This window comes from Podarcis vaucheri (genome assembly GCF_965113315.1).
Source record: "Podarcis vaucheri genome assembly, chromosome: 10".
NCBI classification, from domain to species: Eukaryota; Metazoa; Chordata; class Lepidosauria; order Squamata; family Lacertidae; genus Podarcis; species Podarcis vaucheri.
Window position 1 is genome coordinate 57,431,198 of NC_138748.1, and position 27,760 is coordinate 57,458,957.

A 27,760-nucleotide genomic window follows, 5' to 3' on the forward strand; every position below is an offset into this window, starting at 1 on the left:
CACTTTATTTATCTATACTAGCAAGTGAATAAAACAAAATTGGCTCAAAGTGCAATCCTAACCATGTCTCCTCAAAAGTAAACCCAAATGAATTCAATGGGACTTACTCCCAAGTAAGTGGGTTAGGACTGCAGCCTTTGATCCTAAATTGCTGTTCAGTTTATGTTGGGGGGGGGGAAATATTTTTGTCAATTCAGCAACCCCACAACACCATATTCAATACCATTCCCAATCCCTACAATCAGATTTTCAGGGGTGCTGCAGACTGAAGAGGAAGGAGATAATGGGAAAGCCTTATTACATTAACTGCTCCATTCATAGAAGGAAAGATAGGGCCCAAGCCATTGTCCTATAAAGCCAGGTTTACCCATCAAATTATTACTGTCTGTTATTTCCACAGATTGCTTTGGCTCTTGTTATTATATTAAAATTGATTTCTGCTTTTCTTTCTTCTGTTTGATCTCCTGGCTCTTTAAAGGTCTTGATTTCGGAAGGCCTGGTGCAGTTTGCTCAAGATCCAAAGTTCATTGAGGTCACAACCCAAGAGCTGGCTGATGCTTGTGACTTGACGATAGAAGAAATGGAGAATGCTGCTGACAACATTCTCAATGGTAACAGCAAGCCAAGCCCCAATGGCAACCTCTTGCCTTTTGTTAACTGCAGGGACCCAGGGCAGGACTGTATGGGAGAGAAAGAGGAAACAGCCCAGAACCCAGATTGTAGAAAAAGTCAAGAGGAGCCTAAGGACAGCAGGATTTATATCAGCAGCCTGTAGTTGCCAAGGCTGAAAGTGATGCTGGTTTTTTAATTTGTTTCAATGTTCCTAATGGGTTTGTTTCAGAAGTGCCTCACTGTTCTCGTGACCTGGAGTAACCAGAACAGCGTTCTTCATTCATTTCCGTCAGGAAGAATTGCAGAGTTGGGTGGTGTAAAAGAGCTTTTCAGGAGTGAATATACAACCCCAGCATGTGTCCATGAAGGAAGAATGACGACAAGTAAAAGGAGGAGAGTCAGATCCCTCCTTTTCTCAGTCCCTGCACAAGGAACAACAGCTGCTTCCTGAATGTGATGGAAAACCTCAGCTTCCTGTGAATGGCCCTAGCCAAAAGGACACTGCATCAAACGGGTGTCTTTCAACTTTGCTTGTACAAAAAAGAATCATTTTGCACATATTCTGTATGAGCCTCACCATCTCCATAAAGCCAAGGCCCTTTTGATCTGCATGTGGAATAGAAGACTTCAGCAACAGATCCCCACACTTTGCTGAGGAAGAGGAGTTGGAGGAGGAAGCAGAAGTGGCAATGGTACAGGAGATGTAGATGGCAATATTGCAGATGCTTATTAATGGAAATGCAGAGACTCCTAGGCAGACTTCTCTGCCAGTCAATCAGAGCTCAGGCAGTCTACTCTGCCAACCAATCAGAGCTCAGACAGCTAGCTGTGCCAACTGCTCAAGGAGCAGGAAGCCAGCTCTGTCAAACCGGAGTTCAGGCAACCCGCCCATTTCAAAGAGATGTGGTGATGGGCTAATGTAGATCTCTCCTTGTTTTTGCTGTTTGATATTTTATTGAAAGCATGTTCTATTTTTTATTTTTGAATACTTTATTTTATGGTATTTTATTTTTTGAGGGAGGGGGTGAACGGAGTGTTTACAAAGTTTTGTAATCACCTAACTTTTTGTTTTCTTTCTCACCTTTGCAAATGTTTAAAATTGGTTTGATTTGATTATGTTGTACTATTTAATATTTTTTTTTGTTTCCCTCCATTGAAATTTGGGTAGAAACTAATAATGATATTAGAAGAGTTTTGCCAACCATTATGTACACCAGAATTTGTAATTTTATTTGAAGTAATGGAAAACTCCTTTTTGTTGTTGTTTTATAATTTAAAGATAGTAGGCAATGCACTTGATATAGTCTTGCACATATGAGTGATCGATTTGGATTCTTTATAGTGGTAGGTATATTTGCGGGTGTGTGAATGAGTGAACAGGACTGAATGAGAGAGTGAATGCATGTCTGAAAGTTTGTAAGTTCATACAGTTCTCCACTTCCTGGTATAACTGCAGGAGAGCTGTATCTGGGGTCATGTGAGTGTAAAAATATACCACTGTCTCTGCTTTTGAAAGGGGAATCAGTAACTCTTTGCATTTTCTGTTCCACAAGATATGCAAAAACAATGCAATAATATTAATTTTGAATACAATTTGTGAATTGTGTTGGCATTAAAACTGTATAGAAAAACAAAACAAGGGAATTAAAGAAAACAAAAAAACCACACAAGTGAGAAGGAGTTACGTTTCGATATATTCTGTGTGATGTTTTATTGCATTGATGATGTTTCTGTTGAAGAAACCGTAATACTTGAATTCAGGTCAGTTTCAGTATTTTTCAACTATTTTTTTTAAAATGAATTGCAATTGTGCCAAGCAAATATGATGAATTAAGTTTGTTTAAGGGGAAAATAACAATTCTTGTATATTTTGCTGCATGTAAAGTAAATCATTTCGTATTTGGAGTGTGCCAAGCTTTACCTTTGAACTTTTAAGTGCTTTTCTACATGTGGTTGGGGGGAAAGGGTATACAATTTTTCCCTTTTTTAATTTGTACAATGAACAAAGTGTACCTGGTGTTAAGTAACTAGTCTGCAACCCACTGGCAGGTTGATCATTAACTGATTTTGCATATCTTGTGTTCACTTTCTTTTTTCTGCACTCCCTTGAACATGCACAGTAATGAATTGAGATGGGAAGAGTACCTTGCTTTCTGGAGCTAAGAATTTTTATCCAGGTTTAACCCCTTTGCACAGTTAAAATGATTCTCCTCACTAAAGGGTGGCAAATTTCACTATACAAAGATAGTCCAGTTGATCCTTTCCTATAAACTGAGCTGGCATCAGCAACTCCAAGAAGGGGAATAATTAATTTTACTATAGAGAAAATACTAGAAGAATAATGAATGTAACAACATCAAATTAATGCTCTTCATGAGTTAGTCACGGTTTCAGTTGCAGATTTATATCAAGCTGAGTGCAAAGCACCCTTCACCAAATTTGCATATTTAAAGGGACTACAATTACTTTAAAGGAAAAAGTAATTAAAAAAATTATTAGGATGACAAAAAATACCAAAACATGAAGTTAAACAACAATAAATATAACTTGTTATTCATAGGAACAAAGAACAAAATGCACAAGTGTAAGATGGAGAACGACTCACTAAATTGTAGCACTCTGAGAAGCATTTAAAGAGTATTATGAATAAGAATCTGAATACAATCTGATAAAATGGCATTTGCCTTTAGCCTGATTAATTGAAGAACTGTATGAAACACAGGTAGTAATTATTAGTTTTTAGAACCACTTTACATTGGAAAAGATCACAAGATGATAAAAGAACACAATGCAAAATAATGTTAAGAGCATACAACAATAATGGGAAATAAGGGCAGGGAGAGGAGGACTAATGGGCCAGGGGGAACATGTTGGCAAGATGGCAATTGTTCAACATAACCCCAGTCCAAAAATATGTCCATGCAGCTATGTGATACTCACAAATTGCTTGTATGCATGTGTCCGAGCACATCTGCTACCATCTACACCTGATCATATGGTTGGCACTATGACCTCTTTCAACACCCAATCACTTGTTCATTAGGGGGGGGGTGAATTCAGTTACAATGAGTGACTATCAGTCACGATGAGCGCTATTATAACTGATTAGGACTGTGAGCATAATCTGCAGTTCAGTATCAGAAATACACCTTGCTCAGTGGACTAATATACTCCTTGGAATTATATATTCAATACTGATTTGAATACACGTGTTTCAGAAAGATATGCACATACAGAATGGGGCATATTGAACAGAAATGAGGGGAAATTGCATTTCCATCACAGGTAGGACAGAAACAAATTAACCCAAAATTTCAGAGATTCAAATAAGATATCTATGGAGGCTATAAAAATGCCTTTTTAAAGGCAAAAAATCTGGACAGTTATTTCCTGAGGTTGCTTTAGTTATCTTGTCTCAAGGCCTGAGGCTCAGCAGTTATATGGCATGACTTTTAACACTCAGATTTTATGACTATCTAAGCCACTTACTCAGAAGTCTTCCAAATCAAGTAAATTCTGTTCTGGAATATATGGCTTGTGTATCGTATTATATAAGCCCCCAACATCTAAATGTCAGGCAGTCCAATCACAAATCTGCAGAAAAGTTCATATTCTCTGGCTAAGGGTTCTTATATACTTTTTGTTTCACCAGCATCCAATAGTTAACTAATTCTGGCCACTTCCTCAGAAAAAAACTGTCTTATCAGCCTGGTCCTGATCTGCATTTACTTCAGCAGTACAAACAAAGATTCTATCCTGGAGCTAATGCCCCATTATTTTCAGCAAATGAAGTTAACAAGGTAAACGACCCCTGGATGGTTAAGTCCAGTCGAATTCGGCTATAGGGTGCAGCGTTCAGCTCCGCTTTCAGGCTGAGGGAGTCAGCATTTATCGCAGGCAGCTTTCCGGGTCATGTGGCCAGCATGACTAAACCCCTCTGGCACATGGAATACCGTGACAAGTGCCAGAGTGCACAAAAATGTCATTTACCTTCCTACCACAGTGGTACTTATTTATCTATTCACACTGGTATGCTTTCAAACTGCTATGTTGGCAAGAGCTGGGACAAAGCAACAGGAGCTCACTCTGCCAGGCAGATTCAAACTGCCAACCTTATGATATGCAAACTCAATAGGCTCGGTGGTTTAGACCACAGCGCCAGCCGTGTCCCTACTTCAGCAAATGAAACCCCTATCCATTCCTTTCTTTTAAAAATAAGTACTGTCTTATTGGCTATAATTGGTATACAAATTTAATAATAATAATAATAATAATAATAATAATAATAATAATAATAATAATAATAATAATAATATAATCTAACACGAACTGAGAACTGTTAAGCTCATGAAAATCAGCGGTCTCAAGTATGCTTCTGTGCTGCAACATTGCCACCAGCTTTTATACAGCATTTTCCAAACCAATACAGTATATTATTTATAAAACAGATTACATTATTAAATTGGTATAAATTTAAAACAATAAAATTTCAGTATAGAAAACAATACAACCAACAGCATTTAAAATAGAAATTAGCTGAAGCAAGGCAAAAGGCCATCCAAAGCAGGAAGGTCTTCAAAGCATGTCTTCTGGAGCTGGAATGTTTGCTCCTAAGACCTATCTAGTCAAGCATCTCCTGCTCTGATAGTGACCAACAAGCAGGACATGAGCACTCTCCCCACTGGTGCTCCCCAGAAACTGGTATTCAGAGGCATACCACCTCCCTTACTGGAGGCAGTACACAACTATCCTGGTTAATAGCATTGAGAGCATTATCCTCCATGACTTTGTCAACCCCCCTTTAAAGCCATCCAAGCTGGCAGTCGTTACTGTATCTTGTGGTAGCAAATTATATTTTTAACCATGTGCTTGTGGAGAACTAGGTAAAGGTAAAGGTACCCCTGCCCGAACGGGCCAGTCTTGACAGACTCTGGGGTTTGTGCGCCCATCTCACTCTATAGGCCGGGGGCCAGCGCTGTCCGGAGACACTTCCGGGTCACGTGGCCAGCGTGACAAAGCTGCATCTGGCGAGCCAGCGCAGCACACGGAACGCCGTTTACCTTCCCGCTGGTAAGCGGTACCTATTTATCTACTTGCACCCGGGGGTGCTTTCGAACTGCTAGGTTGGCAGGCGCTGGGACCGAGCAGCGGGAGCGCACCCCGCCGCGGGGATTCGAACCGCCGACCTTTCAATCGGCAAGCCCTAGGCGCTGAGGCTTTAACCCACAGCGCCACCCTCATTTAATACTTTGCATTTAACAGAGAAGTATGAGGTTGCAGATTGATGGTTATAAGTCACTATGCTTCATCTATTACATAAATGAATGTGTTTCCCTCTCTTTTCTGAAACCATACTCAAAGGGGCTAACAAAAAGATCAAAGATGAGTATATATTTTCCCTCCAGTGTTAATATTTGTAATAACATACTGAAAAGTTAAAAAAAACTCTTTTTTGTCCTTCTTCTCTTAATTTTACTATTTTTTTTCTACTTTGCTCATAACCATCATGCTCCAGATTTTATTAAACCATGCATTCACTTATAGAAGGCTCCAACAAGAAGACTTATTAAATAGGTTGAACTATCTATGAAAAATAAATCAAATTTTGCAAAGTATGATAATACCCATTCTTAGAGAGGCATTATACAACTGTCAGGGCCAAGCCCACCCATGAGGTGAGGTGTGGCAGTCGCCTCAGGGCAACAAGCTCCAGAAAGCTGGGAGAGGCAGCAGATCCAGCAAGTGGGCAGACATACAGCAGCAGACACACAGCGGATGAGGGGTCAAGATTTTCTGTTTTGCCTCTAATGGCAAAATGTCCTGAGCCAGCCCTGACAACTGTGCACACAATTTATATAGCATGTTCTCCAAAATCACATCCTGGCCAACAATTAATAACCATGCTGCAATGAGAGCACAGAGCCAGAATCCGCCTGGAAACAACTTGCTTTTTTTAGTTTTGTTTGCGCTTAAGAATCTTCATTAACTGTTTCCAACCATGTATGCATTAGATCAAACAATTTCATTCATTTTTTATTAATCCAGAATAGCTGTCATTCCTCAATATCATATTCATAATTACTAGGGCCAGTCCACACCTGCATACAGTATTCATCAAAAAGACTCTAGATTCAGGTAGGTAGCCATGTTGGTCTGACGCAGTCGAAATAAATACAGTGGTACCTCGGGTTACATACGCTTCAGGTTACAGATGCTTCAGCTTACAGACTCCGCTAACCCAGAAATAGTACCTCAGGTTAAGAACTTTGTTTCAGGATGAGAACAGAAATCACGCGGCAGCAGCGGGAGGCCCCATTAACTGAAGTGGTACCTCAGGTTAAGAACAGTTTCAGGTTAAGAATGGACCTCCAGAACGAATTAAGTTCTTAACCCGAGGTACAACTGTAAAAAAATTGTCCAGTAGCACCTTAGAGACCAACTAAGTTTGTTGTGGGTATAAGCTTTCGTGTGCATAGTCTCTAAGGTGCTACAATTTTTAATTTTTAAATTTAGATCAAAAAGACTGCAATCCTATACCCATAGGTATACCTAAGTCCCATTAACCTCAATGAGACTTATTTCTGAGTAGATGTGTATAGGATTATGTTGCTAATGACTAATATCAAGATATTAATTTCATTTCTCAACAAGCCAAAACAGAGCAAATACAACAGAAATACTTTTCATATAACTTCAGATCACCTAAAATTCAAAGGATCAATTCTGACATTAACTTCATAAAATGGGAGCTGCATCAGTGTAAATCCTGCACCACAGGATGGACACATGGAGGGAGATGGCAGTATGGCTCCTTCCCATGCCTATGATACCTCAACTTTAGGAATAGTGATGAGGATGTGGGATGGCACACTGTGGACTCCTCCCATATTAGGGCTTCTGATGCCACTCAAGCAGCATAGGAAACAGCTGAACTGCAGCAGCTCTCATGCTGCTTAAATAAACATCAGAAGGGGCTTAAAGCTTTTCAGTTGAATTGGTTCACAACTGTAAGCCATTTAGTAATCAAGTGAAGTTAAATGATACACATATGCATGTAAGCCAATCCTAAATTCATTTAGAATTGCCCACTCCCAACGTAAGCATGCACTGCACGTTTGCGAATCGGGAATTAGGTGGCTGCATTATTCTTCACTGATTATGACAGCATTCCAAGGGAATAGATGAAGACAGTTATATGCAATTGCAAACTTATCACTAGTCGTATACTACCAATGATAATCAGACTTAAGTCCATTGATTTCAATAGGTCTACTCTGACTAACCTTGGATATCACCCTATGAGTTCCCAGAAAAGTGTAAATTCCACAGGTAGTAAAATACCAGCCATAACTGGTTGTATATGGTGCTATTCCTTTACCTCCTGTGGTATTTGTCAGAGAACTAATATTTCATGCATCCAGCCATTATAAGTACTGTACTGCTTTGACATGCATTTATTGAGGTTAGTTAGAGTTAAATTGTGACTTTGCAAATTTACAGAAAGGCACAGAGAACAAATACAAAGTGATAGCATAAGTAATTAATTTTGCACATTGTCAGGGGTATCCAAGTGATGTTGAAAAAGTGATTTTAGATTCATACATGTCCTTATCAAAATGAATAGTCTTAACACAAAAATTATGCATGTTGACCAGGCAGTGTATTATCTAATCTGTTTATATTATCCAGTTTTATATATTTACTGATATTATTTGGAGACTATGCATACTGTGCAGGCATTTTACAAAAACCCCTGTTTACACTGCCTATTTAAACACATTCTCTATGCCTTCATGTGAGTGTGCAAAATTGCATATTTATGCAAATTATTCACTGAATTTATATTAACCACGATATATACACACTTGACAGGAATTAACAATGTTTTCTAAGTATATACTGGTGCTACAATTTCTGTCAAAACAAACTGTTATATATAGAACCTTCTGGGTTTAGGTATTAATGAAATCATTTACCTATGGTATGGAGCATCTTTTGTTTCTATAGAAAGTTAGACTGAAGATGCAATTTACTCAAAGTAGGTTCTTCTGCCATCATTGTGCATTTGGGTATTAGAGGAAGGAGTTTCTATCCAAATTTCAAGCACCGGATGAAAGATCTTAGTTCTTTAATATATTTGTCATAGTCTGTCTATACCCTATTTCGTATCAATCACCAATGAATGAAAGGTACTTTACAGATATTTTAAGAGATTTTGGTGGACCATGGCCAGAGCTTGCTGCTGCCAGCACAGTTTAGATTATGAGTGGCTGCTATTTTACTTCAAGTGGCTATAATATAAGCATAGAAAGAGATACTTAAATGGGTCTGAGCAAAGAGCTACTGCCTCCTTTAAGTGGGGCAGTCTGGGGCATGGTAGGGGAAAGGGGAAAAGCTTTGGTTCCATAAAATGTCCTTTCTTTTCCCTTTGTATTGGGCTTACATGTTGGATACAATCACTGCACTGCCGATGGAGGCTTTACAGAAGCTAAAGACTGGGTTGTTTTCTACAAGGGGAAAAAGCCAACCACCACTCTTTTGAGTTTGTTCACTCCTGCAGCTCGACAACTGTCTACACTGCAGACTAAAGACATTTATTGCAAGTACCAAGACTTCCATCTTCTCCCATCACCCTTGGTCATTCTACCAGGCCGGTTATATTGGATTCCCCCCCTTCCTTATTCTGTATGATTTAGATTATGGGAGGAAAGCTGGGCTTAATGATCCAGAGCTGGAGTTCCCTTAGCCCGAGAACTTTTCTGCATCGTCTGCCTCTTCAAGTGAACATGTATGATGAAGATGTTGATGATTACAATGATGCAGATGTTGCTGCTACTGCAAGGGATCCAACCTGTTTTATTACCCCACCCCCCACTGCACCGGAGTCTGAAGGGACAGCCAAAGGAGCACTATGTACAGGACCACATCTATTTCTGCTTTGTTTTCTAACCCTAGTCCCACCCCGTTGATGACTATGACAACAACAAAAAGGGCAAATGCATTTTTTACATTTCTTGATAATTTCTAAAGCAATGTATCATTGCTTTCTTTAGACTGATGCCAATATAAGAGTTGTATGGGTCTCAGCCAGGCTTCTGTGTCTTTTTCTGACTGAAGAGTTTGAGATCATTCTGTGAAACATTCTTACTTAAAGGCAAGTTATGATTTGACAACCATGGAGACAACTTTTCAAGAAAACACACAGCTCGCTAACTGTTCAGTTGCTGAGATTATTCTCTTAGTAACAATTGCAATTTGTGCGCTTCTTAATAACATTTAAAAATAAACTCATCCTTTACAGGAAGAGCCCACATTTGAACCATATTTGGTATAATTGTACATCGATTTGTATTAAACATTACAGTTCTGATATAATATAAATGGAATGGAATATGAATCTAGGAACTGTGAGGTTGGATAGATGAATGGACAGTTGTGTCCAATTAATCTCTAGAAGATTAATCAAAATCCTGGGTTGGGTTCTGACTTCACACTACAAAGAGAGGGTTGTTTTATATGTTACAGTTTCTTACATGGAAATTATTTGGGCAAAACTGTTCTTTACCTGATAAAAGATCAAAACAGTAACATTTGCCAGGCCATCAAAATTCTAACACAGAAAAAGAAAAAATGTGAGATTTAATAACAGACATATATATATATATATGAAGAGAACTATGCCATGTATACATGAGATTCTTAATCATTTTCAACTTAACAAGCATGGGAAATTAACTGATTTGAAGCTAGTGAGACCACACAAAGAGAACTGAAATTAATAGAATATATGGCTGAAAGGAACCTCCTATGTCCTCCAGCTTAATATTGCTAATTTCACATAAGTAAATGGGGGGAGGCGGGCAGCAAAGGGATAAGGAATACCATATGACATTTTTACTAATAGACTGGATCACACAAGGATAAGGGCCCTGAGACAGTAGTGACTACATAAGAAAAAATGTGACTCCAGAATAGAGAGACAGGGTTGTCTCATTTATTGTAGTTTCCTAGGTGGAGACTGGTCCTTTACTTGCAATGAAGTGTGGGATTTAATCAGATCCACACCATGTATTAACAATATGCAGTTCATACAGGTATACAATATACATTCCATGCAGGAAGTAATATCCTAAATATTGAAGGCCTATTAGGACTTGGGGGCGGGGAAGAATTCAGACTCCTTTGCCCGCTAGAACTTATTGCTGCTGAGAGGACAGAAATGGTTGAGGGACAGTGGTGGGAATGGCCTCCAACCAGAGTGGTACTACAGGAGGATAGTGCTTTAACCTATACATACATACTCAGCAGCCACAAACTTGAAAACTATAATACCTGGTGGGGTGGGGTTTGTTCAGCTAGACCTAAACCTCAGCAGTACTTTGCAGGGATAGGAGCATTATCCTGACATGAGTCAGGGGACCTTGAACTTATTTCAGATTGTTCAGGCCTGGGGGAAGCCATCACCATCCTCAATTCTGAGTGCTATTGCATTGTAAATCAATGCAGATATGTTTTGGAATTGCCACAGCTCCCGAACTGAAAACTATAGCAGGGGAGGGGTCTTTTTTTAAATCCCTATTCCCTGTGTTGTCTGGTAGAGCTCCTCTTTTTCCTTGAAGAGCCAATCCAGCCCTCCAGCGTTCATCACTGTCAGAGATTTTATACATCTCTTAACGTACCATTATTACAGGAGAGCTTTGCTCATATGCAGTTCTTGTTGGAAGATGGGTTCTTTTCTGTCCCTTCCCCTCTTTTCTTTTTTACAAAATAATATTTTTTCTGAATACCTGGGGAATGCACAGAAACCCTTACTTTGCCCATGGGTGCCCCAGTTTTATGTCCTATGTGTCAGATTGCCGTTAGGAGGAACAAGTGGGACCTGGCAGGACCTGTAAAAAATACTGTCGTATACCTTTACAGTTTGGGTTCCAGCCAGCCCCTCCTTCCAAGCAGGGCATTCCACTCCTCCATCTTGTTCTCCATTTTCCTTTTCCAGCTATCACACAATATTCTGTGGCTATTGCGCATGTTCAGTCCTCATTAATCGGGGGGGGGGGGGGCTTTGTGTGTTTTTGTTTTTAAAGAAGCCTTTTTATACTTCTGCAAACATTAGGGGTCCCCCAAGCATGCTGCGACATCCAGAGACATTCCAGACAAAACACTCACTACATAAGTTTAGTATTAGAAGGAGTGTTAATGATGAAACAGCCATCAGTGATATTATTCTGCAATTATTTTATCAGAACATTTTCTCTTTGGTATCCTAGCTGAAGTCCACTGGTGACAGGTGGTTCAATCAATCAGTCTTCTGTCCAAACTCCATTTAATGTGAGGATTTGTGCAAGGGGGGACGGGCGGAATCCTGATTAATTGTGCTGTACATATTTGGGGCATATATCCTTGAGCTACATTTTATATTATCAGAAAGAGATATGAAATAAGAGGAAATAAACCCAGTTTGATCTTAGTTCATCTCAGTTTCTGAAAGTATGAATTTCAACACAGTTCCTGTATTATTGCCTTGTAGTGGTGTACGTATTATTGTAGCATCTTGTATTCACCACTGACAGAGATAGTATAATACCATTGGTATCCTATCGGTCTGAATGTAATACTTTTCTTATGCTCTTAAACAAATCATTTAGGGATCTACTTTTAGTGGACTATGCTAATCTATATTAACCTTTAGCATCATAAGTAATTTCTTTAATTATTTATGGCCTGCTTTTCATAAACTATTTTCTAAAGTCTGCTTACAAAGTAAGCTGTCACATAAAAAACAAAAACAATTCTGTGTTTTCATGAACAGTAAAATGAACACAGAAGCTGCTCTAGGCATATTATCTGGCTCATGATCACCAATTACTTAGTAAGAATTCATGTCAGTATCTTGCACATTGGTAGAGAAGGTAGTTTATGTGCTGTGAAAATTTTAAAAATCCCAAAATTACAACCTTAGGGTTGTTGTAGGTCACAATGTTACAGTGACGGGAGAAACCACATCAGACAAAATCCTCCTTCTGTGCTACTCTTGTTAGTGTCCTAGTAGCTTATGTCCTCTTGGCTCCCTGGTCACAGCCTCCCTAACCCTCTTATCCTCCCTTTGCCTATCCACCTACTTCCTGCACTGAGCCCCCTGGGAGGCTTTGCCTCAGTCCCCCTTTCTCCAACTCAGCCCACCTTTCTCCATCTTTGCATCACACAAGCTTCCTCAGACTCCTATTTATCCCAAATAGATCATTCCACATCAAATCAATGCAAAATAACCAAGGGTTTTCTCACCCACCATTTCAGATTTTGATGAAACTTGGTGTAAACCCTTCACTTATGATTGAAAGAAACCCCCTTAATTTTTCCCCCTCTATCTCAAACAGTTTTAATTTTATAGCACTTCAGAGTTTCGTTAAATCTGCGTTGTCTGTCCCTCTTGAGACCCTCGGCACAAAATACCCTTGTGTACATTCTGGGGGTTTTTTTTCTCCATAAACAATTATCAGATCACTTTGAAATTTTACACAGAGCTCAATAAAATGATGAGGATTTCAGAAAAAAATACACCAGCACTCAAAAGATTTTATAAATGCCTACAAAAAATTATAAATGCACTTGTAGCCTAGTTTTTTTTTTTTACAGTATGGAAAAACTAGGTTTAGAAAACCTGAATTTACAGCATATGGGCATGATGTAACCAAAAGTTTTTGATGTTGAAAATTATTGCAAAGACATGCTCTTTCTTGACAAAGAATGAAATTTGTGATTTTTTATTCCTTTAATGAAAATTTTACGTTTTTTGGACATTGTGGGGGAAAATGGCTACTGGGTAGCCATTTTGTACAACTTTCCCACAATCCATAGCTGTAATTATAAAACATTAATGAAACAAAGTTGTTCATCTTAAAAATTAAAATAATATTATTATAGGGTTTTTTTTCAAAAGTGCAGACTTGTTTTAATTTCGAGATTTTGAAGTTATGAAAATTGGCTATCAGGAATATAAAAAAGAAAAAAAGAATTTACAGTCAGTAGAACATTAAATGCTGACATGTAAGGAAGTAAGACCTAGCAAGAAAAATATTCCAAAAAATTAAAAATTGAGTATTATATAAAAATATGAGTACATCAATTATTTAAAAAATAATTATTCATTTCAGAAATATTTAAAATATTAGACATTTTAAAATGTTTTCTCAGATTGCAGTTCAGAGAAGTCTTGCTAGTTGTGTATGCTATTGTTCAGTTTGTGGATGAATCATGGATAGCTGAAGTTGCAATGCAGATGAGTCATGCAAGCCACTGGTGTTGATGGAAGAAAAAATAAAATACTTACAGGTGATACTGAGGCTACAGCAAAGAAACTGAGGAGCATTGAACTTGTAAGGTAATCAACTGTGATAAGAGCATAATCTGTTATGGTAATTTTTTACTTAAGTTTAACTGTTGTCTTTACTGTAATTAATGTATCTGCTGTGATAAAACAGCCTCATTGTGAATTACGCCTCAATATATTTAACATAAATGTTAAAAAGTCTCCATGCATCCATTACTTCAAGATGGCACACAAACATCATTCTCTTTTTCTTTTCTTTTGTAAGATAGACTTGTCTTTGTATGCAATAATGTTCTGAAAAACAAATTGGGGATCATGTAATATTGCATAATTGAATATAATAATTTTAAATTCTTTTAATCTTTTTCTTGCTAGGTCTTATTACCTTACATGTCAGCATTTAAAGTTTCTGACCGAATTTATTATTATTATTATTGATTTCACGATAGCCAATTTTCATAATTTTAAATACCCCAAAACTAGAAACAAGTCTGCACTTTCAAAAAAATCTATAATAACCAATATTATTGTAATTTTTAAGATGAACAACTTTGTTTCAGTAATTTTCTCTACTACTGCTATGGATTGTAGGAGAGTTGTACAAAATGGTAGCCTTTTTTTTCCTACGATGTCCAAAAAACGTAAAATTTTCATTACAAGGAATAAAAAATCACAAATTTCATTCAAAGACAGCATGTCTTTGCAATAATTTTCTACATCAAAAACTTTTGGTTATACCATGCTCACATGCTGTAAATTCAGGTTTTCTAAACCTAGGTTTTCCACCAAAAAAACTAGGCTACAAGTGCATTTATAATTTTTTGTAGGCATTTATAAAATCTTTTGAGTGCTGGTGTATTTTTTTCTGAAATCCTCATCATGTTATTGAGCTCTGTGTAAAATTTCAAATAGATCTGATCAATTGTTATGAAGAAAAATAAATAAAATGTACACAAGGGTTTATTGTGCCGAAGGTCTCAAAGGGGACAGACAACGCAGATTTAACAAAACTCTGAAGTGCTATAAAATTAAAACTGTTTGAGATAGAGGGGAAAAATTTAAGGGGGTTTCTTTCAATCATAAGGGATGGGTGTACACCAAATTTCATCAACATCCGAGATGGAGGGTGACATGACCTTGTTGAAATGACATGGAATGACCCAAGTCCTTTAGGCAGCCGACCTCCTACCCTCCCTACACAGCATACAACCCCTTCCGACCTTTATTATTTATTTTACTTATAATATTTTAGCCCTTCTGTTCCTCTAAGGAGCTTAAGGCAGCGTACACAATCCCTCTTTTTATCCTGAAGTGCTAAGGTTACTTTACAGATCATTCTTGTCTCAGTTGACTATTGCCTACAACACTGATTTGGGGGCAGGTGTTCATGAGTTAGTGTATTAATACTGACTTACTTAGTCAACCAGTGTCAGAGGCTTCACCATTGCAAGCACAATACAAAATAGATGTCAGCCTCCTTCACAGTCCATTCCATGCATCTTATCAATGTAAGCAGGCTCTCAGCACCAAAACTGTATCCTTGCACCATATTAATCAAGGCAAACAAATAGTGTGGTGGCACATTCAAACTATTTGATGTTTCTGGCCTAGTTTTAACCATGGGCTATTATTTGAGAAATTTCTGTCAGCAGAACCAAATTTATATTAAAAAAAAAATCACTTCAATCATTTATTGTCTCAGTCATGTACGTTTAGGAACCTACTAAGAGTTTCTACAGCTCTTGCAACATGAATGGATAAGAAGTGTCTTAAAAGCTCTAAACATCTGAACAAGAAATGATTTCTATGTTTTTAGGTAAATCTCTAATTCAAATGCACATACACACAAAGAGCATTGCAAGATAAGATGCTGCACCTCATAACCTCATGTACCTAGAGCTTCCACATAATCATCCTTCCATGAAAAAACAAGTTGCATGTCCCTACCAATAAATATTGCTATGTTTTATACAATGCTGTCTCTCTGTCAAAGATGCCTCTACTACAGACAAATTTGATTTCTTAAAAGTGTCTGGATGAAAGAGGCCACACTGTGCCTTTCTTGGATATATATATATATAGAAAGAAAGGAAGAATTCCTTCCTAAAATAGCGAAGCTTAGCAAGTCAAGGATAATTTTTTTTAAAGAAAAGAATACCTACTGTAATCCAGCTCAGAAGCAAATATAATTTAGGGTATGATTCCACATTTTTTAGGCTACATTCCTATTGATGTCTGTGATCACATTACAGGAACAGGCAAACCAAGTATAGCTTCAGTATATGTTTCTCCTTATTTCATTGAACTGAGGGGTTCATCCTGACAAAACTATCCATCTTATTAATTTCAGTGTGCAGTGGGCTCATGCACAACTTTCACTTCCTCTGACCATCCAAGGAACTTCATTTCTCCTGACCATATAAATGTTTAGTTGATATGATACAGATTTCTGCATGTAACTTTCTTTCTAATTGCTTAGATCCATGAATGAACTGAGCTCTTAAAAGCTGTTATGTCTGTCAAGATGTAAATTCCTCCACTTTTCCTCCTCCCTAATCCAAAATGCTCATACTATCTAACTTAAAGATGTTTCAGACAGAGCTGTTGAGCAGGTCCCACTGTTTTAAGACCCAGTTTTCATGAACCAACTGAAATCAAGAAGGCTAAAATTGCCCTTGTAAAATAAAGCTGTACAGTTTGTAACCATAATGTAAGCCTGCCATAGGTTAAAAACAAACAACCAGTCTTGCCCTCTTCTCACACATTTTAAATAAACAGAATGAATGACCCACAAAGTGAGCTAGAGAATTGCCTTGGTGTGAGACAAATGTATATTCCTGTAAGATTGCATTTTTATCTGAGGAATTATGTTATTTTAAAAATTGCTAATAAATTTTTTAACAATGTCTTGATTGGTTTATCCTAACTCCTTTTATACTTATACCTTCCTCATGACATCTGCTACAAACAGGCCAATCTGCCAGCCACTGTCAACTTATACATTCCTAACATTTATACTTGGATTTGTATTACAGTTCTATCAGTGCCAAGCGGTATTTAGAATCCTAACCATACCTTTACAATAGTAGTGGCTATCTGCATGGCTAACACCCCAGTCCTCATACTTTCTGAACCAGTACACATCTTATGAATGGGAAATATGGCTATACTACCACCACAACATAAAATTGTTATCCAAGCAATGTTACACTAATATTACATAAAATAGAAACAGAAACAATAAATACATTAATACTCACCCATCAGGTTGTTATGAGCTGGCTGAGTTTATTGTCCCTGTACTTCTCTTGCTTTCCCTCTCATTGTCTATTCACCTGTCAAAGAAGATATAGAACAATAAACATACTTTCCACCAGTTTTGGTTATATTTTGATATTCTACTTATTATTTGCAGCACAAATTTGACAATTACAAATCTGTTCTGCAACTAACACAAATAAGGTAGGGATGTGCAATTGTACATTTCTCCCAAAATACTTTCTAAAAATTCAGAGTGCATCTTCTTGGAAAGACAACTCTGAGGAATATGAATGCTCTGGCAAATAAGAATGTAAGCAAACAACACTAAAAATGCAAGTCAGATTCAGAAACAAATAAATTCAGAACAACCAAGCTCAAATATGCCCTAACCAATAAGAACAAGAAGCACACTAACTGAAGATAAGCTCATGGCAAATCAAGAAGTACCGGTAGTTGATAATAAAAAGCCATAGCCTGGTAAATTAACCCCCAAAAGTCTGTTCATTCCTTATTCTTAAAATCTAGCATGATAATTTAAGATCCTCAGTGTACTTTTAGAGTTTAGCTTCCTTCAGATTGTAACTCATTGCTATGCACGTTCACTTGTAAATCCCACACTGCGTCAAAAGGGGCTTAGTACAATCCTGTCTGCACTGATTTGGAGTATGCATAGAATTGCACTTTTGAACTAATTTTCTGGTCCCAATTCCATGTACTTCTTTTAACTTTTGAAGCCTTAAAAAGCTTAGAACTAGGATACCTATCAGAGGGCTTTCTACTTTCCACCTGAGGCATCTTTTTGGTTGTGTTGTCCTGCTTTCAGAACTCGTTCCTCAGGTAGGCTTCCCTGGTACCATCTCCCATGATCTTTTCAGCACCAGGTATTGTTGCTATTTGCCTGGACCTTTTAAGCTTTTAGTTTGACTGCAGCCCTATTCACATTTCTCTCACATACAGGGCATAGCTACATTGACTATAGAGAGTGACCATGTATTTAACCTGCCCTGTGCTATAATTTCTTCCTATAACTATGTGTTGTTCACAGTTGTCTGTAGGGAAATGCCAATGCACAAGCACTGCACGATACGGACACTAGGTATCCTGATAGTACAAAGCCCCTATACAGCCAGATGCTTGAGCTTCGGAATTTCCCTAAAGACAACTGCACACAATCATGGGGAGAATAACACTATGGTCTAATCTGCACTCAATATAATAATGCCCTACATCTGAGTAACACATGCACAGGGCTTTTCCATTCTGCCGGCTTTTAAGCCTTATCTTGTTTTATTCTATTGTATGCTTAAAAACAAACAAAGGCCTGTGCCAAAAGGCACATATCCATCCCCCATCACAACTGTTAAAATTAAAATTGTAACCGAACAACTATCATACTGTGTAAGTTCAACAATTCCATTTGCCGTGTTCACCTTGGCAAGTGGTCAGCCTTCCCCACAACTTTGAAGCTGCAGAAGTGAGTGGAGATCATCCCAGCAGCTCCTCAGGAAGGCTAGAGATTTGTTTGGCAACTGAGTGGCAGTGCCCAGAGAACAGCTTCCCCAGCAGCACCAAACTGGCACCCTATGGCAGCCTCTCCTGCTTCTGAGCCAGTGGGGGAAGGGGTGCAACTGCAGCAATGCCCAACAGGCTACACTCATCCCGGGGCCCCTCCTCAGAAAAGGAAAGGGGCTTGAGAGATGAGGGAGCTCCACAACTACAACTGTTTGATTTGGCCAACAAGGCTGGCAGTCATTGTGTAAAGCACTTTACAATACAGTATATACATTTTGTTCCACAACCCTGACAGAAGGCACTCACATCCTCACGGATGAGGAGGGCGGGCAGGAGATTTGGCCTAGTTCAAAAGCAGGGCTCAGAATTTAGACGCTGTTAATTTTTTGGCGTTTGGTAAGTTTCGTGCCTTGTTTTTATGTGTATCAGACAGGAATGTGCCTTGTTAGATTTTAGTGGTGTATATATATATATATATATATATATATATGGCTTGCAGTGTTGTTTTTTGAGGGGGGCGGGGGGAGTATCAGCACCTTTTTATCCCCAAATGTTGAAAGTGTGGCACTTACTGTAACCACTTCATGGTGAGTACGGGCTCCTTTTCGTCTGGGGGCGGGGAGCAGAGGCTAAGGGCCTCAAAGTCTGGAAGAGGCCCAGGCCTCGCTGGGGGGCTTACTTCTGAGTAGGCAATGTATAGGAACGCGCCGCAGGTCTGTGAGAAGAGATTCTATGAGGACGTCGGCAGCTAACCTGTTTAAATTCATAAACGCGCCCAAAAGCAACCTCAACGGAACAAGCACACGTTAGGGAACCTATGTACTAAGGCAGCTAAAACTGCAAGGCGTCAGGGGCCACGGGGAAGCGAATAAATAGCAGTAACAACAGGCACACGAAAGCGGGCGAAGAGGCGAGGCCACGCCTTTGGCAGTTCCTTCTCCTAACCGCCCGCTCTCGCGCCCATGGCGCTGAAGCCACGCCTCCTTTTCCCGTCACCGAGCTCAGCTGCTCGCGCCGCCTCAGGTAAAGCCGCACTTCTGCTCCTGCCCGCCTTTTGAAGAACTTAGCCACGCCCCCTCCCTCTTCGCTCCTCCTTAGGTGCGTTTCCTAAGCTCCGCCCTTGTTCTCCCTTCAGGTTTTGGTCCCGGAAACTGGGGGCGGACGAAGCGAGTGTAGCCGGTGGCCTCGCTTCGACAGCGGCTATGGCGAGGATGGGAGCCGTCGCCGCCGCTTCGCTTCCCCTTACACTTCTTCTGGGACTTTTGCCCGCTGCTTCAGGGCTGAGGCTCCTCGAAGACCCGCCAGTTTTCAATTGTTCCCAGCCGGTAAGTCTCTCGGGGCCAAAGTTCATTTTTCCGGCTCTTTCGAAAGCGGCGTCGTAGTTAACTCGAGGCTGCGGATGCGGAAGTTCTCGGTTCGGGTTCTTGCTACTTGTCAGGAACTCAGGAGGTTGCTTTTGACAAGCCCGTCTCCGAGCCGTCGCCAGTTTATTAATGTAAAGGTTGCTGTATTGACCTACTTCGCAGGGTTGTTCCGAGGATTGCCTGCCCGTGCCTTCATTCTCTCCCTCCCCGCTTCTCTATTCTTTGTGTTTATTTCGTTAAGGACCTGCCTTTGTAAAGTTCCAGATACCTGGATGGTGCTGTAGAAACAAATTGTTCTGAATAATAATGTGTGTGTCCCTCCATGTGTTGTTGGACTTAGCTCCCAGCAGCCTTAGCCATGACTGCAGGTTCCCCACCTCTGTGAGATGAGCAAAGTAAAACGGGGGTTTTTCCGAAAATTGTGGTGTTTGAACATTTTTTTCCTTGCATGGTACTACTGTATCTGTTTAGGAAAGAATATCTAGCCTTAGTTGGTCCACAGATCAATGGCTTAGATAAAGAGCTTCTCTGGAGGAATTACAGGTGTCTAAAATCAAAGCATTGAGTGTGCTGCGATGGCAACATTATCTTCCTGAAGTAGTATTTGTATTTTAATTTACCTCTGCAAGTGATCTCTGACTAAAGGATTGTGTACTCTTTTACCAATAGTGATAATTCAGTCAGAAACTTCCGTGCTTCGCTTTTCATTAAAGCCCTATTCTATGTGTGTGAAAGATTAATGCTGTATTAGCATTCTTTTCTTAATTAGCATACATTTGTGTACAGTCATGCATGCTTCAACAACACTGAACATGGTTAACCTTCTGGTAACTGATGAGCAACCAGCCTTCCTCCCAACTTTGAACCTGGGAAATTTGATGGAGACATCTCTTCAGTTGCATAGTGATTCTCACCACCTCCTAAGCTTTGCAGATAGGAGAAAGAATAGGGACTGTTTGGCACCTGCATGGCCAAAATGCCTTGAGGGTCTTGCCTATGCAAGGCCAAACTAGTAATACCCTGCACCACCACGGCTTATCTCTTCCTCTACCACCAACCAGGTTTCCCGGTAATATATTCAGACTCAGTCAGGTTGTAATGTATTAACAAAGATTCTAGTTAATTGTGAACGCAAACAAGCTTTAAATACTTTGAAACACTGTAATCCGATTCATTTTCTGCTCCCCTCTGTCTATAACTCACTCTGACTCCTATGCCTCCCACCCACAAGAAACCAACCCAACTAACTGCCAAAACCCCTGTGCTGAGCCTTAAACACAGTTAGGCTCCGCCCCTGGGCTTTCTTTTTAGTCAGCCTCTTAACCCTTTCTCTCCCCTGCCCCCAGTACGACATCTCCATAATCAGTGGGCAAACGCCACACACCCCTTCTAGCTTTTCCTGCCTTTAAGCAGCAGCAGCAGCAGTCTGTTTCCTTGGTAAAGATTTGGAAGGTTTGCCCAGAGAGAAGTGAATAGGCAACTACGGTACTTACTTAATTTAGCTCAGCCAGCAAGACTAATAAAAAATTATAGAACCCTGCTTGTATATATGACACTGTACCAATACAAGGGCTTCCTACTCCTATTGATGTTGACTGAAGTCTTACTCAGTGTTGCTAGTCTTCCCACCATCCTTTTGCCATCTCCTTTCCCACATGTCCTGCAGTGAACAACGTTAACAGTGGTAGAGCAGGTCTCTAATGCCTTTACTATCCTACATTGTTAATTGCCCTCCTTAGTAGACACATGCTTAACTTAAACACATTCTAAGAGTCTCCAGTATTAGGATCTTTAGACAATTTGCTCTGATATAGCTGGCTCTTTTACATACTTCTTCAGAAGTTTTTAAAAAATCATAGGTCTACCAGCTTCTCTTTATCTGTCACTGGCACAAAAACAGCAGCTCGTGAAATCTTTTATAAGGTCGGAAGTTACCAAACAGGCTCTTTATCAGAAATTTTATTTTTCATAACTCTTGCGGAAACCACAGCTGATGATACAAGTGGCTTAAGCCAAGCCAAGCAAATTTCAGAAGCTTCCCTTGGTTACAGATTGGAGAAGCTGAGGCAATGTTCAAGAAGTATTTGTCAACTGAGAAGTGTAACATTTCAGTAAACACTTGAACATGCTCTACCAAAAACTGTACAGTGGTACTTCGGGTTACAGACACTTCAGGTTACAGACTCCACTAACCCGGAAATAGTACTTCGGGTTAAGAACTTTGCTTCAGGATGAGAACAGAAATCGTGCAGCAGTGGGAGGCCCCATTAGCTAAAGTGGTACCTCAGGTTAAGAACAGTTTCAGGTTAAGAACGGACCTCCAGAACGAATTAAGTTCTTAACCCGAGGTACCACTGTACTTTATGATAGAAGTGCATAACCTGTTGCCTGTTGCCCTTTGGATGTTGTTTGATTAGAACTCGCATCATACCAGACCACTGGAGTGCCTAAGGATGGGGCACTAAGGCTGAGAGAGAGTAGCGTGTTCATGGCTGAGGTGATACTTGAACTAGGGAGTTTCCAGCACACCATCTTAGCCACTCTACTATGTAAGATATCTTGCTCATTTCACCCTCCTACTTTTTCATTTTCTGATGAGAAATTCTCCTTCTACGTAGCTTTATATGCTACAGATGATTTGGCTATAGGGAATCCATTCTGTGCGTAGATGACACTTTTTGAAAACAATCCAGTCATACAGTTCTGTGAGTCATCACTTAATATCATTATATCTTTCTTTTTTTTAAATTGTGGTTTATGGAACTTGTTCTGATCATTCTCACAGATTAGAGATGATGCATACTTTTATTTTTAACCGTACTGCTATGCGGCAGATTAGCCTAACTTCTTAATGGTAGTGAACAAACATCTGGTAATATTTCCTTCAAGTGTGTTCAATCAAGAAGTACTGAAAGGAATATGAGCTACACAATACCATGTCCACAGTTATTACTTCTATCATTTTAGTGTATTGACCCTTCATCCTTGTTGTGATGCATGGTTAAAATAAATAGTCTGGATAAGGTAAAAACATTTGTATCTTAGGTGTTAGAAAGGTTCTTGTTCAGTTATTTTTGAATATAATATCACAGTGAATCCTACCACTAGTGCAGGTGGGTTATCTTTGTCAACAGTATCCTCCTAGTTCCCAACCTGACAAACTGTTTAATATTGGCTATGGTTTGTTTGAAACAAAGCAACTTCAAACCATGGGTTATAATTGTGGGATATGAAGTGGACTTTTTTCAACAAACTGATGTTAAGATTAGCCACATTCTTAGGGCTCAGATGACACACAAAACTGTGGTTAGTCAAAAATGGAAGTGAACACCTTCAAACTTCTTGTGGCCACACCAGAGAAAAAGAGGTGGGACATGCAAGCACAGAGGGGTGTGTGTGCTAAATTAATTCCCTGTGTTTTAAACCATGGCTAATTATGACTTCCAAACACAGCCTTTACTGTTGTGCTGGTCCGGGGGGGGGGGGGAGGTACTAATACCGTAGCCGAAGTTCAGTACAGAGTCACTAGCAGGGTAAACGATCACTAGATGAGACGTGAGGTCCGAAACAGGGAGCTGGGCGGGGAAGCATGAACGCTGGTAGGGCAGCAGCAGGAAGCCAGGCGGGTAACAGGAACACTGGTGGGTCAGCAGCGGGCAGCCGAGCGAGGAACAGGAACACCGGAGAGTCAGGAGCAGGAAGCCGGGCGAGGAACAGGCACACCGGGAGTGCAGATCTAGGTCTGGGTAAAGCAGGTACTCCACAACGACGTTGCTCCCGCAACCTGGGACCGGGCTGCCTGACCTTTATCTTCTTCTAAGGTCGGGGGGCGGTCCCGGCCCCCAGGAGCCCCGCCTCTCCTGGCCTTAAGGCGAGCACTCCTCCTGGGAGAGACCAGTTCCCTTCGCCTCTCTGCCCTAAGCCTCTGCAGTTCAGGAGAGGCCGAAGGGTTACTGGGCCCCGGGGGAGGCTCACCTGTAGCCACTGAGTCCTCCAGCACCTCTGGAGCCAGAATGGTCTCACCTGGTGCCTGCCCCTGAGGATCTGGCACAGGTGCAGGCTCCTCAGCATCTAGGCCTTGCCCCAGTTCAGCCGGCCCTGGAGGCGGGGACTCCTGTGCCGGCTGGGATTCCTCCGGTTCACTCTCAGACTCGGAATCCCAGGCCATCACAACTGTAGTACCCTCTTTAATTATTAGGTTGCTATGTTGTTCCATGTCTTGTATGACCATCTTTGGGTGACTAGTCATGTTATGTTCTCAAACAAGAGACCTTTTTTTAAAAAGAAAAATATTTTTATTGAACAATTTTAACAAACAATTATCCATCAATCAGCATAACCATTTACATTCCCCCCTTTTTCTTCCTCCCTCTCCCCCCCCCCCCAGGACTTCCCTCAGTTCCCCTCTCTGGTTTCTTTGCACATATTATTCTCTGCATGTTATAAAATTGTACATATCATTGCCATATCTCTCATGTAGTCAACTAATAAATTTGTGGATGTTTATTCAAAACCTGCCAAGGAGTCCAAATCATTTTGTTGTCTTTTTAAATAATTTGTAAAAAGTTCCCATTCTTCCTTGAACTCACAATTGTCCTTGTCACACAGTTTATATGTCAACTTGGCCAATTCCGCATAGCTCATCAGTTTTTCTTGCCACTGTTCTTGCGTTGGGATTTCTCAAACAAGAGATCTTGATGAACAGTACTTGGTCTGCGTTCAGAGAGTGCCTAGTTTATTGGTTGTTAAGGAGAACCAGCCTGATTAAAGCAGACGGTAGTATTTTTTAAACAACTGATCACTGTTTACACACAAGGGTAAACAGTAGAGTTTAAATTCATTAGCACTAGTCATATAATCCAAGTGCAGAAGTCATGGCTGTTAACCAAAGCAAACTTTTAGATCAGTCATGTTATATATGAACTGGTTGTCTGGTTGGTTGGTTGGTTGGTTGGTTGGTTGTTTAAAAAACAACTGTTAGCACCATAAATACTAAAACACATTCCCACCATATCATTGACTGGTTTAACCAAACTGAATTCTAACTATAAATGACCTTTCTCTTTTTGCACCTGGCTTCATCAGGCGCTGAGAATAGGAATTGTTCCTCTCAATTAATATGTTTGTGTTCTCTCCTGCAGGGTTTAAATTGCCTTGTGCGAAACAGTAAGTATATTGGTTATCTTTTTTAAAAAAATCTTTTTAGATGGTTTGTGCTTCAATCTTTGTTTCCTTACTGTAATTTTACAGAATGAAAATCAGTGAAGTGTGTGTTTATGTATGTCAGCGTAGAAATCCAAGAAACCATTACTTCATTGGGGAGAGTGAGGGAAAAGATCAAATAGGCAGCATGCGGAGCAATCTTGTGCATGTTTACTTGCTCTCTGTTGTTGTATATGTTGGCACTCTAGTCAGTGACCGAAATAAATTGATTCATTCATTCATATTTACTTGGAAGCAATCCCCACTCTGAATATGTCAAATTCCAGCTTCAATTCCTCATTTACAGTGGTGGCCCGCAAGACGAATGCCTCGCAAGATGGAAAACCCGCTAGACGAAAGGGTTTTCCGTTTTTGAATGCGCTTCGCAGGACGAATTTCCCTATGGGCTTGCTTCGCAAGACGAAAATGTCTTGCGAGTCTTGAGATATTTTTTCGCTCCCCCCCCCTTTTCTAAGCCGCTAAGCCTTTAATAGCTGCTAAACCGCTAATAGCGCTAATCCGCTAAGCCGCTAATAGGGTTGCTTCACAAGACGAAAAAACCGCTAGACGAAGATACTCGCGGAACGGATTAATTTCGTCTTGCGAGGCACCACTGTATATATTGCACTTTTTCCTCATGGTGCATTCACTAGTAGTTCTTTTTCCATGTTGAAAATAGTCAGACCTTCACATGCAGCAGAATGAGATGGTTGGGTGGACTGTACAAGTGAAGTTCAGTGTTTAGGTGGAGGATTTCTTTGGATTCTATCACATGCATGAAGTCCCCTATAATAATCTTTTTAACCCACAGTAGCTGGCTTTAGCCCAGTCAACTCTTGCTGTGCAACTTTTCTACTTACAAGAAAGGTTTTTGTTTCCTTACATGGAGGAATATTCAGAAATAGGATTCCCCCACTTGATAATCTTCTGGGACATGCTGCTCCACATTTTCAAGATACTGCCATCTTATTCCCAACTCATTTTTGCTGTATGGGTAGACCTAGCCTATGTCAGGTTGAGAAGTGTTGGAACTGTAGGTAAAATGGGGGCAGAGAGACTCCTTGAGATCCCCAGTTCCATATTTCATGGAAACAGGCAGAGATGTAGAGACATGTTATCTTCTTAGAGAACTGGCATTCTAAGTAAACTGAAATATGAAGGTAATTCAAAAACTATTCATATTCAGACTGTTATAAACAAATTTATTGACCTGTACAGATTGTCCAGTCATGTGTGTCTCAAGCACAATTTGTGCATATTTGCCTCCTGCTGTGGCTCCTCCTAGAAAGTGTGTTTATAGAGAAATACTTAGCCAAGAGGCTTATGTATATGTTCACTGTTGACCCTAATGATGGGTGAGCTCCATTGGATTCACTCCTTTAAGTTTTTCCTAGCTCTCTTTCAAAGGCCAGTGTAACACAGCAAGTGCTATTGTGCTCACGTGACCCAAAAAGCTCCTCTTCTTTTTTTGTTCCTGTAAGAAATTGGGTAGCTTCCTAAATTTTGCTAAACATAATAGTATGGGAGGATGCAAGTAAAGTATCATCCCCCCAAAAAAAAATCAATGGCCACATCAAAAATGGTCCTTAAGTTTATTATTGTTTAACTGGCAGGTACCTGCATGGATCAGAGCTGGCTCAGGGCTTCACAGTGGACTCCGTCAGCCCCAAGTTCCGTAGATGTTCATATTGATACTTTCTTGGATAATGAGGAAAAACTGCTCCCTGTGCTGAAGATAGAATGGAAGGTGGCTACTGATGGTAAGCAAAGGGCAATTTAATATAGACTTTAATGATAAATAGGGTTTTGTAGCATGTAGCAATATCCGTTTGGTCCAGCAGTAGTACCCAGAGCTGCCATTTAAAAGCTTTTGTGAATGGCTTGACCATTGCATGATGAAGAACTTAGGTGACTGTGCAGAGTGCAGGCTATTACAAGCACGACGGAGGAAGCAAACCTTGGCACATGCTGGCTATCTGAATTAACAGGAGTCACACTTGACCTCAGTGTCTAGGTGGAAAGAGCTACAGAAAAATGCAAATACTTGACTATACAGGTTAATTTGTCAACTGCCAATAATTGTAACATTCCCCCTCTCTCTCTCTCTACACACACACACACACACACACACACACAAAATGTATCAGATCAGAAAAAAGTAAAGTATCAGCTGTTGGGAGAGGTAAAGCCTAAGTCTCATTTTTACTATAACCATTTTACTCTCTGTAGTTATTCCATCTTGATGATTCAAGTGGCACTGTTTTGTTTGTGTTTTGGAATAATACATTTATTCCCAAAATCTCCAGATATCCCACATGGTTAAAGTAAAGGTAAAGGGACCCTTGACCATTAGGTCCAGTCGTGGCCGACTCTGGGGTTGCGGCGCTCATCTCGCTTTTTTGGCCGAGGGAGCTGGCGTACAGCTTCTGGGTCATGTGGCCAGCATGACTAAGCCGCTTCTGGCGAACCAGAGCAGCACACA

At 40.0% G+C, this 27,760-nt stretch overlaps 2 protein-coding genes and 1 long non-coding RNA gene across 49 annotated transcripts in view; 2 read left to right on the forward strand and 1 right to left on the reverse strand.

The window, feature by feature from the left end:
* The window catches only part of CACNA1C (calcium voltage-gated channel subunit alpha1 C), a gene marked incomplete at its 5' end in the record, with an annotated part of 519,781 nt that extends 516,492 nt beyond the window's left edge, over positions 1–3,289 (forward strand). For all 36 annotated transcript variants that reach the window (XM_082240319.1, XM_082240340.1, XM_082240308.1 and 33 more), the window contains one exon: positions 479–3,289. In XM_082240319.1, coding sequence (XP_082096445.1) covers positions 479–775 — 297 coding nt within the window. In that variant the 3' untranslated portion in view covers positions 776–3,289. The remainder of the gene's footprint in view (positions 1–478) is intronic.
* LOC309542102 overlaps positions 1–19,722 on the reverse strand; it is a 100,241-nt gene extending 80,519 nt beyond the window's left edge. For 8 of the 12 annotated variants that reach the window (XR_014224053.1, XR_014224055.1, XR_014224056.1 and 5 more), the window contains exons 1-3: positions 19,285–19,722; positions 17,200–17,274; positions 10,178–10,222 (exon numbers count right to left, since the gene is read on the reverse strand). This is a non-coding gene — a long non-coding RNA (uncharacterized lncRNA). The remainder of the gene's footprint in view (positions 1–10,177; positions 10,223–17,199; positions 17,275–19,284) is intronic. The other 4 variants (XR_014224054.1, XR_014224058.1, XR_014224059.1 and 1 more) reach the window with 1 other exon arrangement.
* A 97-nt stretch (positions 19,723–19,819) lies between these two features.
* Positions 19,820–27,760, forward strand: part of IL17RA (interleukin 17 receptor A) — a 29,025-nt gene continuing 21,084 nt past the window's right edge. The window contains exons 1-3 of the mRNA XM_082240486.1: positions 19,820–20,037; positions 25,218–25,242; positions 26,892–27,038. Coding sequence (XP_082096612.1) covers positions 19,915–20,037; positions 25,218–25,242; positions 26,892–27,038 — 295 coding nt within the window. The 5' untranslated portion in view covers positions 19,820–19,914. The remainder of the gene's footprint in view (positions 20,038–25,217; positions 25,243–26,891; positions 27,039–27,760) is intronic.